Here is an 11711-nt window from a genome sequence, read left to right on the forward strand (position 1 = left end):
CAGGACAGGCCCTGAGCAGGGGCTCAGGTTTGGGCGGGATCTCAGATTTGGGTGGGATCTTAGGCTTGAGCAGGATCTCAGGTTTGGGTGGGATCTCAGGTTTGGGTGGGATCTCAGGTTTGGGTGGGATCTCAGGTTTGGGCACCGAGTGGGATCCCAGGTTTGATCCCTGGGCTGAGTTTGGGGGTACTCGGGTCCATCTCAACCCTGGATGACGCTCTGTCCCCCATTCCCATGCCCGATACCACCCTGAGCTGTCCCCAGCCCCACCAGACGTGTCCAGGCCGTTCCTTAGCTCTGCCTTTATTGTCACAGGGTGGCACGAGGCACGGAGAACACCCAAACACCGCGACAGGAGCCGGCCTGAGCCCTGACATCACCACAAACACACGGCACGCACGGCAGGCGACACACGGAGCTGTCCTGGCAGCCGGGGACACAAACGCCAGGGGGGACAACAAAGCCTTGGAGGCTCCCTGGAGGCCACGGGGATGGAGCAGCCGGTGAGGTGGGGCTGGGAGGGAAACCATGGCCAGGAGTGCAGGTGGAGGGTCTGGGCTGGACCATGGGGGACCCCCCGAGCTGCAGGGGGCTGTGGGGGAGGCACGGGCAGAGCTCACACAGTGGCAGCCCCTCAGGAGCTCCTCTGGAGCCGCAGGGCGTTGTCCAGGGCCACCAGCTGGCGCAGGAAGCCGCGGTTGGGGATGATCCCGCGGTGGTCCTTGACCGTCTTTATGGCTTCGACCAGGGGCATGTGGTGGCGGATCATGAGGTAGGCGAGGACCAGGGTGGCCGACCTGCTGACCCCGACGGCACAGTGCACGAGGATCCTCCCTGGGGGGACACGGTGGCCCCGTCACGGCACGGCCGGGAACATCCCACATTTTCAGCCCCAAAATCCCACATTTTCAGCCCCAAAATCCCACATTTTCAGGCCCAAAAATCCTACATTTGGAGCCCAAAAATCCCACATTTTCAGGCCAAAAATCCCACATTTTTAGCCCAAGAATCCCACGTTTTCAGTACAAAAATTCCACATTTTTAGCCCAAGTATTGCAAATTTTCAGCCCAAAAATCCACATTTTCAGCCCAAGAATCCCACATTTTCAGCCCAAAAAATCCCACATTTTCAGCCCAGGAGGGGACACCATTGAGGTAATCCCATCCTGGGGACACCATTGGGATTATCCCATGAGGGGACACTGTTGAGGTGATCCCATGATGAGACACCATTGGGATTATCCCACGAGGAGACACCATTAAGGTGATCCCATCCAGGGGACACCATTGAGGTGATCCCACAAGGAAACACCATTTGGGTTATCCCATGGGGAGACACCATTTGGGTTATCCCATGGGGAGACACCATTGAGGTGATCCCATCCAGGGGACACCATTTGGATTAACTCATGACAGGGACACCACTGAGGCGATCCCATGAGGAAACACTGTCAGGTTTATCTCATCCAAGGGGACACCACCAAGATCATCCCATGAGGACACACTATTCGGTTGACCCCAAGAGGAGACGCCACCTCAACCTCAAAACCCCTTTGTTTCCCATGACCCTCAACAACAACCACCACCAGACCACCACCCCCTCGCCGCTCCCCCCATCCCTTCTCCCTCTCCTCCCGCTTCCCTTCGGGGAACCTTCGTTGAGGGCCTGGTGGATGAAGTCGGCGGCGGGGTAGAAGTAGGGGCTCATGTCGAAGGAGGGCGAGTCGTGGGCCTCGATGCCCAGGTAGCGGATGCCCGTGCCCTCGTAGTAGTCGGCGCCGCCGCGCCAGCGGCAGTGGGAGGCGTTCAGCACGTGGGTGATGCGCAGCTGCAGCAGCTCCCGCCGGTTGGACGCGATGTCTCTGCAGGGACAGCAGGCAGAGGATGGCTCAGAGCAGTAAAAAGTGTCCCAGAGCACTGGAAAGGCTGTTCTGCTGTTCTGGATAAATGTTTTTGGCTGAGGGAGCTGGATGTAAAAACCTGGCGGATTTTTAAGATTTTTGGGTTTACGGTGATCTCACAGCCCTGGCTCTGTGGACACCCTCCCTGCTCAGCTCTGCCAGCTCCTTCCTCCTTTGTCCCAGCTAAATCTCTGCAAGGACAACAGCCACAGCAGGCAGGGGACACCTCAGGGCACTAAAAGTGTCCCAGAATGGTGGAAGGCTGCGCTGGATAAATGTTCCTGGCTGAGAGAGGTGGATGTAAAAACCTGGTACATTTTTGAGATTATTGTGTTTTGTGGCGATCTCACAGCCATGGCTCCGTGGACACTCTCCCTGCCACCTCCTTCCTCCTTTGTCCCGTCTAAAATCTCTGCAAGAACAGGAGTGAGGGACAGCTCAGAGCACTAAAACTGTCCCAGCATGGTGGAAAGGCTGTTCTGGATAAATGTTCCTGGCTGAGAGAGGTGGCTGTAAAAACCTGGTACATTTTTGAGATTATTGTGTTTTGTGGCGATCTCACAGCCATGGCTCCGTGGACACTCTCTCTGCCACCTCCTTCCTCCTTTGTCCCATCTAAAATCTCTGCAGGCACAGCAGGGAGGGACAGCTCAGGGCACTAAAACTGTCCCAGCATGGTGGAAAAGTTGCTCTGGATAAATGTTCCTGGCTGAGAGACCTGGATGTAAAAACCTGGTACATTTTTGAGATTATTGTGTTTTGTGGCGATCTCACAGCCATGGCTCCGTGGACACTCTCTCTGCCACCTCCTTCCTCCTTTGTCCCGTCTAAAATCTCTGCAGGCACAGCAGGGAGGGACAGCTCAGAGCACTAAAACTGTCCCAGCATGGTGGAAAAGTTGCTCTGGATAAATGTTTTTGGCTGAGGGAGCTGGATGTAAAAACCTGGTACATTTTTGAGATTATTGTGTTTTGTGGCGATCTCACAGCCATGGCTCCATGGACACTCTCCCTGCCACCTCCTTCCTCCTTTGTCCCATCTAAAATCTCTGCAAGAACAGGAGTGAGGGACAGCTCAGAGCACTAAAACTGTCCCAGCATGGTGGAAAGGCTGTTCTGGATAAATGTTTTTGGCTGAGGGAGCTGGATGTAAAAACCTGGTACATTTTTGAGATTATTGTGTTTTGTGGCGATCTCACAGCCATGGCTCCGTGGACACTCTCTCTGCCACCTCCTTCCTCCTTTGTCCCATCTAAAATCTCTGCAAGAACAGGAGTGAGGGACAGCTCAGAGCACTAGAACTGTCCCAGCATGGTGGAAAAGTTGCTCTGGATAAATGCTCCTGGCTGAGAGACCTGGATATAAAAACCTGGCGGTTTTGAGTCCTCCTCACCGTTCATTCCTCCCTGCCATTATCCCCCAGCCCCGTCGCTGGCCACACTCACTGGTCTCCCAGGTAGAGGCCAGGCCACACCTCGTCGGCGTGGTTGCAGGCGGTTTTGCCGGTGTAGAGCAGCCGCTCCAGCTCGAAGACGCTGAGGATGGGGTGGGTGCCGCGCTCGTCCCGCGGGGCGCGGCTCGGGGAGCGGCTGCTGCTCCTGTAGAGCCTGGACAGGAAAGCCATGGGCGCTGCCCAGCCCCACCAGGCATGCCTGAGGGCACGGGGAGGCCGCACGGGAGCCTGGGGGTCACTGCTGCTGCTGCCGCCACCCACGGTCCTGCTGGGGAGCCGAGGAGCAATTAACATAATTATTATTATTAATTAATTAATTAACAATTATTAACAATTATTAATTATTAATAACTATCAACTATTATTAATAATTATTATTACTTTCATATTATATATATTATTATATTATTTTTCTAATATAATAATATAACAGAAAAATAATATAATAATATATATAATATGAAAGTAGTAATAATTATTACTTTTTTAATATATAAATATATATAATATGTATTATATATATTTATATAAATTTATATATTATATATGTATATATTATATATTTATATATAATATATAAATATATTATTATATAAAAATAAATTATATCTACTAATACATTTTTATATTATAGATATTATTATATTATTTCTATACTATATATAATTAATAAATAAATATTAGTATTAATAAATAACAATTAAAATAATTTATTATAATAACAAGTATTAAGAATTAATAACTAGTAATATTATTTTAAATTGTATAGTACTATATTATTTTATATTATATATAATTAATAAATAAATAGTAATAAATAACTATTAATTATAATAAATTTGTAATAATTATTATTAATAATTATGGATCATTATTAATAATAATTATGAATAATGATTATCTGTTGCTGTAGAATGCAACAGGTGGATCTCTGATTGGTCTCATGTGGTTGTTTCTCATTGGTGGCCAATCACAGTCCAGCTGTCTCGGACTGTCTGGTCAGTCACAAGATTTTATTATCATTCCATTCTTCCTTCTTTCCTTTCAAGCCTTCTAATGAAATCCTTTCTTCTATTCTTTTACTATAGTTTTAATATATAATTTAATATAATATATATCATAAAATAATAAATCAGCCTTCTGAAACATGGAGTCAAGATTCTTGTCCCTTCCCTCATCCTGGGACCCCTGCTCACCACCACACTGGGACTGGGGCTGGAGCACCAGGAGGGGCTGAGGGAGCTGGGAAGGTGTTGGAATGTTGGGGGACACGAGACAGATGATGGAGTTTGGACCTGGATAACATCAGAGATTGGATACCAGGATGCCTTGGCAAAAGCAAACAGAACTTTGAAAATTAGACCTGGATTGCAAGAAGAAGGGGTTAAAGGGTTAAAAGGCAAAACCTCCTCTGTGTGGACATGGTGAGCACATGGTGGGAAAAATCCTCTCCTCCCAGCGCTGTAATATTTTCTCTCTCCAGTCTTCTGCTGTATTTTTTGATAAGGTTTTAACAAACCTTTTTAAATCTTTGGAAAACGAGTAGCACTTCTCACACTTCCAAGAAGGAAAAGTGCTGGGGAGAACTTCCATCTGCCAGGGCTGGGAAGAACTTCCAGCTTCCAGGGCCAGCTGGAGAACTTCAGCTTGGGGAGAGCTTCCAGGGCCAGGGCTGGGGAGAACTTCCAGTTCAGGGGGGAGAATTTCCAGTTCAGGGCTGGGGAGAATTTCCAGCTGATGGGGCTGGGGAGAGCTTCCAGCTTGGGGAGAGCTTCCGGGTGCCAAGGCTGGGGAGAATTTCCAGTTCAGGGCTGGGGAGAATTTCCAGTTCAGGGCTGGGGAGAATTTCCAGCTGCCAGAGCCAGGGAGAGCTTCCAGCTTCCAGGGCTGGGGAGAACTTCCAGTTCAGGACTGGGGAGAATTTCCAGCTTCCAGGGCTGGGGAGAATTTCCAGCTGCCAGGGCTGGGGAGAGCTTCCAATTTGGGGCTGGGGAGAATTCCAGCTGCCAGAGCTGGGGAGAGCTTCCAGCTGCCAGAGCCTCCACAGGCCCAGCGTTGCTCCAGCCCCACGGTGTCGCCCTGATCTTTTAAGATTTTCTGAGCCTTCTGATGTTTACGTTCTTGTAGCAAACTTTCTCACACGCTTTCTGTAAATAACTCGCTGTCTTGCATTATTTCGTGGAGGAGGAGAAATTTGATGGATTGTCCAGTGTCGTTGGAGAGGTGGCACTGTCACCCTCCAATCCACTGTCACTTTTGGAAAAACTATAAATGTTGGAGTCAGGAAATAAACTTCCCCTTTTCTTCACCTTGAGAGCAGCGCTGTGTGCTCGTGTTGTTTCGTGTCCTACGGTGACACCGTGGTTTGGGCTGAGGCCACCTTGGCAGGAGCTGCCCTGCCCAGGAGCCCCTCCCGTGGCTCTGCTGCCAGGGGACGGTGCCAGCTCGGGGCTGGCGCTGCCAACCCGCGCTGGGAGGCGAGGAAAGGCGGCCAGGGCTGGGCACGGCACCAGGAAAAGCCCCGAGCAGGTGGAGGATTCCTCATGGCACCAGGCAGCCTGGCCGGGACACAAAACCCCGCGGGGCAGGCGGGGCAGCATTAACCTGTGACCGTGTTCACTGAGGGAAGGGATGAGGATCTGACTCCATGTTTCAGAAGGCTTGATTTATTATTTTATGATTTATATTATATTAAAACTAGACTAAAAGAATAGAAGAAAGTATTTCAGCAGAAGGCTGGCTGAGAACAGAAAAAGAAAGAATGATTGTCGCAGACATCTTTTTATGAAAAATCCTTTCCTTAGGATTTTTCCTCCTGAGAAGCTGAGAGGCCTCAGGAACAAAATGCAAACAATGGTTATCTGCTGCTGTGGAATGCAACAGGTGCATCTGGGATTGGGCTCATGTGGTTGTTTCTAATCAATGGCCAATCACAGCCCAGCTGGCTCGGACAGAGAGTCCGAGCCACAAACCTTTGTTATCATTCTTTTCTATTCTATTCTTAGCCAGCCTTCTGATGAAATCCTTTCTTCTATTCTTTTAGTATAGTTTTAATGATATATATACCATAAAATAATAAATCAGCCTTCTGAAACATGGAGTCAGATCCTCGTCTCTTCCCTTGTCCTAAGACCCCTGTGGGCATCGTCACAGATGATAACAAAGGTTTGTGACTCAGACTCTCTGTCCGAGCCAGCTGGGCTGTGATTGGCCATTAATTAAAAACAACCAACATGGACCAATCCCAGATGCACCTGTTGCATTCCACAGCAGCAGATAACCATTGGGTACATTTTGTTCCTGAGGCCTCTCAGCTTCTCAGGAGGAAAAGTCCTAAGGAAAGGATTTTCCATAGAAGATGTCTGTGACAATCAACCCTCCACGGGCACGGCCCCGCAGCTGCTCGGGAGCAGCCGGGGCTGCTCCGGGCTGGGAAGGGTTAACTGCAGGCATGACCAAGCTGCTTTCAGCCAGCAGCTCCTGCAGGGCACGGCTCTGCATCATCCGCTGCTGTCACACATCTGCAAGGACCCTGCCCGGGCAGTGCCCGCAGCCAGGTGTGGTCAGAGCGGCGTTTTTGTGTTCCCTGCGCTGCCGCCCCTCCCTCAGGAGGAGAAATGAGAAATTCTCCTTCTCACATCGCTGCTGATGCCCGGAGGTGCCCTGCAGCGGAGCCTCGCCTCGCAGCGCTGCCCGGCTGGGCTGGGGGAGGCGACGAGACCTCGGTCCCTTCTCTGTGACATTCCTGGGACCTCCCCGGTCCCTTCTCTGTGACATTCCTGGGACCTCCTCGGTCCCTTCGCTGTGACCTTGCCGGTCCCTCCTGTGTGACATTCCCAGTCCCTTCTCCATGATATTCCCGGTCTCTCCTCGGTCCCTTCTCTGTGACATTCCTGGTCCCTTCTCCGTGACATTCCCAGTCCCTTCTCTGTGACATTCCCAGTCCCTTCTCCGTGACATTCCCGGTCCCTTCTCTGTGACATTCCCAGTCCCTCCTCGGTCCCTTTTCTGTGACATTCCTGGTCCCTCCTGTGTGACATTCCCGGTCCCCCCTCGGTCCCTCCTCTGTGACATTCCCGGGGCTCCAGCCAGCCGAGGAGGAGGAAGGAGCCCCCAGACTCTCCAGCCGTGTCTCGGCAACGCGGAGGGAAATGCGCCAAGGGCAGGGGGGAGCTCAGAGGGAGACCAGGGACGTCCCCATGTCCCTTCCCTGTACCCGGGATGTGCCAGCCCTGCCCAGGTGTCACCCCAGGGCCGGTTCCTCCTGCTCTGACCCAGGCTGGGAATCCGGGCTGGGACAGGCTCCGTGCAGGGCCGAGCTCGGGGAACCTTGTGTGACCTTGGTGGCAGCGCGTCCCCAGCCCCGGAATCAGCGGCTGGAGCATGGGGAGGGGCTGGAGCGACGGGATTCCAGCCGCAACAATGGCCACAGCTGGCTGGAAAAACAGCCATGGAAAAACAGCCATGGAAAAACAGCCATGGAAAATCAGCCATGCCCAGCCAGGCCGGGCTGCCAGCCGCGCCCGGAGCCCCCTGCAGACCCCCAGGGTCGGGAGAGGCTCCGGGCACCGCCCGGGCAGGGCTGGCCCCGGGCTGGGGGCAGAGCCGGGGATCGCCCGCTGCCCCCCGGCCCCTGTGCCCGGCGGGGAGGGGACACGGAGCCCTGGGATGGGGGGCACGGAGCCCTGGGATGGGGCACGGAGCCCTGGGATGGGGCACGGAGCCCTGGGATGGGGGCACGGAGCCCTGGGATGGGGCACGGAGCCCTGGGATGGGGCACGGAGCCCTGGGATGGGGCACGGAGCCCTGGGATGGGGCACGGAGCCCTGGGATGGGGGCACGGAGCCCTGGGATGGGGCACGGAGCCCTGGGATGGGGGGGATGGAGCCCTGGGATGGGGCACGGAGCCCTGGGATGGGGGGGGATGGAGCACTGGGATGGGGGGGGATGGTCCTGTGGGGTGCAGGGAGAGGTGCAGGACGCAGGAATGATCCCGAGTGGTGCAGGAATCATTCTGTGGGGTGCAAGGAGGGTTCAGGATTCAGGAATGATCCCGAGGGGTGCAGGAAGGATCCCGTGTGGTGCAGGGGGGTTCAGGATTCAGGAACGATCCCGTGGGGTGCAGGAATGATCCTGAGGGGTGCAGGAATCATTCTGTGGGGTGCAGAAAGGATCGCGTGGGGTGCAGGGATGATCCCATGGGGTGCAGGGGGGTTCAGGATGCAGGAACGATCCCGAGGGGTGCAGGGAGGGTTCAGGATGCAGGAACGATCCCGAGGGGTGCAGGGATGATCCCATGGGGTGCAGGGAGGGTTCAGGATGCAGGAACGATCCCGAGGGGTGCAGGGATGATCCCGAGGGGTGCAGGGAGGGTTCAGGATGCAGGAACGATCCCGAGGGGTGCAGGGATGATCCCGAGGGGTGCAGGGAGGGTTCAGGATGCAGGAACGATCCCGAGGGGTGCAGGGATGATCCCGAGGGGTGCAGGGAGGGTTCAGGATGCAGGAACGATCCCGAGGGGTGCAGGGATGATCCCGAGGGGTGCAGGGAGGGTTCAGGATGCAGGAACGATCCCGCAGGACGCAGGACCCTCCCTCAGGGAGCCGAGCGGAGGCTCCGCGCCTCGGGGCCCCCCCCGGGAGGCGCGGGGAGCGTTCGGGCCCCCCGAGCGTACCTGGGCGAGCGCCGGGAGCCGCGGCAGGAGCGGGAGCAGCGGGATCAGCTCCGGTCGGCCATGTCTGGCTGCCGCGGGAGGGAGGGACGGAGGCTGATGGAGGAGCTGCTATTTTAAGCCATGACATGGCCGGAGGCAGCGCGGGTCGAGCCGGGCTGGGCGCGGAGGGGACGCGCGGACACCGCGGAGCGCCCGCGGCCCCGCGCAGCAGCGACGGCGGCGATGTCCCCAAATCCTCCGCGGAGCCTCCCCCGCACCCCGCCGGAGCCACGGCTGGAGGAAATGGGGATGGGGTTTGGTGGGTTTTGGGTTTTTTTGGGGGGGGTTTGGTATTTTTTTGTATTTTTTTTGTATTTTTTTAGGTTTTTTTTTATTTTTTAGGGGTTTTTTTTTTGTATTTTTCCTTCCAAGGCCATTATTTTTTGGTATTTTTTAAATTATATTTTGTATTTTTCTTTCCCAGGCAATTTTTTTGTATTTTTTTTAATTCTTATTTTTCCTTCCAAGGTGATTTTTTTTTTGGATATTTTTAAGTTTTTTTTTTTTTTGTATTTTTCCTCCTCAGGCAATGGATTTTTTTTTTTGGTTTTTTTTTGTTTTTTGTATTTTTGAATTTTTCCTCCAAGGCATTTTTTTTATTATTATTTGGTATTTTTTGTATTTTTCCTTCCAAGGTGATTTTTTTTTTTGGGATATTTTTTAGTTATTTTTTTGTGTTTTTCCTTCCCAGGCAGTGTTTTTTTTGTATTTGTTTTTGTATTTTTCCTTTCCAGGCAATGTTTTTTGTATTTTTGGGGGTTTTTTTGTATTTTTTGTACTTTTCCTTCCCATGTGATTTTTTTGATTTTTTTTTCCCATCTGACCTCATCCCCCCCTCCCTTTTTGTACATCCAGGCCTCAGTGATTTTTTTTTCTCCTTGTGCAAAGAAAATAAACCCTGGATTTATGTGGGAATGGCAAAGCACGGAATGGCTTGGCTTGGGCAGGACCTTAAACATCACCTCCTTCCATAGTCCTGTGGTTCTCTTCCAAATTAAAACAATTTACAAATTCCTGTCAAGGGCAGGGAATATTTATTTTTCTAGAAGGGGGAAAGTAAAAAATAATTTTAAAAAATTAAAAATTAAAACAAGAAAGAAAAATTAAAATTAAAAAAAAAGAAAGAAAAATTAAAAAAGAAAAATTAAAAAAAAGAAAGAAAAATTTTAAAAAAGAAGAAAAAATTTAAAAAATAAAGAAAAATTTAAAGAAATAAAGAAAAATTTAAAGAAATAAAGAAAAATTAAAACAAAAAGAGGGAATGATTGAAGCAGAGGTTTTTTGTTGTTTTGACAGCTTCTAAACGCCACCATTGATTTCACAAGTGCTGCAATGTTTCAGTTAAACATTTTCCAGGCTGAATTTACTCCCTTTCCCTTGGAAGTGCTGAATTCCCCACAAAAAGTTTGACTCGGATCAGGAAGTGGGAATGTGGTGGGAAAAACAAACCCAGGAGAAATGGAAACTGCTGCAGGCTGAGTCCTGAGAGTCCCTCACTCGGGATGGGATGGGATGGGATCCATGGGATGGGATGGGATCCATGGGATGGGATCAGTGGGATGGGATGGGATGGGATCAGTGGGATGGGATGGGATCGATGGGATGGGATGGGATCCATGAGATGGGATCAGTGGGATGGGATGGGATCCATGGGATGGGATGGGATGGGATGAATGGGGTGGGATGGGATTGCATCAGTGGGATGGGATGGAATCAGTGGGATGGGATGGGATCCATGGGATGGGATCAGTGGGATGGGATCCATGGGATGGGATGGGATGGGATGGGATCAGTGGGATGGGATGGGATGGGATTCATGGGATGGGATCAATGGGATGAGATGGGATTGCATCAGTGGGATGGGATGGGATTGATGGGATGGGATCGATGGGATGGGATCGATGGGATGGGATGGGATGGGATTGATAGGATGGGATCCATGGGATGGGATGGGATCCATGGGATGGGATCCATGGGATGGGATCCATGGGATAGTGATGGGATCCATGGGATGGGATGGGAGCACAGCTGGAAAAGTTCATGGATGCAGCCACTGGAGGCTGCTCTGGTCATACATAAATCACCTTCCTCATCCTTCACCACAACCACCCAAACAACCTCTGCCAGCCCCTTCCTGCCCCTAACTGTGGGTAAAGCTGGAAAATCCCTCCTGGAGAGGGGATCCCTCAGCTCCCAGCCCCACTTCCCTGGGATTCATGGCCCTGACCTTCACCCTGTCCCGTCCCCGTGCCTCCCTCTCCTCCCCTCCAGGGACATTCCCATTGTTATTCCAGCCAGGTTCCTGCAGGATTCACTCTAAAATCTCCTCTTCAAGCAGATAATTAAAACGTAATGGTGTTTATATTGCAGAGAAAAGAAAATAATAATAGTAATAATAATCACAATAAACACGACTTTGCTGCTCGGGAGACTTTGTCAAATGGCTCCTGGAGAGGCTGGGCACACTTTAATGAGTTTAAAGATGAGGATTTACAGGATTTACAAACTTATTCAATTGTTCACAGGTGACTGCTGAGGTGAAGCTGCTTTCAGGGGCATCGGGGCTGTGACTGCATCAGGACAAAATAAAAATAAAATAAAATAATAATAAAAAAAGGGCATTAAAATCCCATCACTTTTACAGC

At 51.3% G+C, this 11711-nt stretch overlaps 1 protein-coding gene across 2 annotated transcripts; it reads right to left on the bottom strand.

Annotated features, from left to right (window-relative positions):
* Positions 1–287: 287 nt before the first annotated feature.
* DUSP26 (dual specificity phosphatase 26) lies at positions 288–9251 on the bottom strand. 2 transcript variants are annotated; one of them, XM_036396657.2, is made up of 4 exons: positions 9028–9251; positions 3346–3618; positions 1654–1862; positions 288–834 (listed from the first exon to the last, which is right to left on the bottom strand). In XM_036396657.2, exons 2-4 carry the CDS (start codon positions 3522–3524, stop codon positions 635–637), a joined length of 588 nt encoding a protein of 195 aa, XP_036252550.1. In that variant the 5' UTR covers positions 3525–3618; positions 9028–9251; the 3' UTR covers positions 288–634. The 2 variants fall into 2 exon arrangements, with proteins under 2 accessions (XP_036252550.1, XP_036252549.1); XM_036396656.2 differs by having other exon boundaries at positions 3346–3621; positions 9028–9250.
* Positions 9252–11711: the final 2460 nt, after the last annotated feature.

This window comes from Molothrus ater, chromosome 28 (assembly GCF_012460135.2).
Source record: "Molothrus ater isolate BHLD 08-10-18 breed brown headed cowbird chromosome 28, BPBGC_Mater_1.1, whole genome shotgun sequence".
NCBI lineage: Eukaryota > Metazoa > Chordata > Aves > Passeriformes > Icteridae > Molothrus > Molothrus ater.

Coding starts and splice junctions, on each gene's coding strand:
- DUSP26 (XM_036396657.2), bottom strand. CDS start 3,524: ATGGCTTTCCTGTCCAGGCTCTACAGGAGCAGCAGCCGCTCCCCGAGC. Junction 1,863..3,345: donor GGCCTCTACCTGGGAGACCA/GTGAGTGTGGCC, acceptor CTGTCCCTGCAG/AGACATCGCGTCCAACCGGC. Junction 835..1,653: donor CCACCAGGCCCTCAACGAAG/GTTCCCCGAAGG, acceptor GTGTCCCCCCAG/GGAGGATCCTCGTGCACTGT.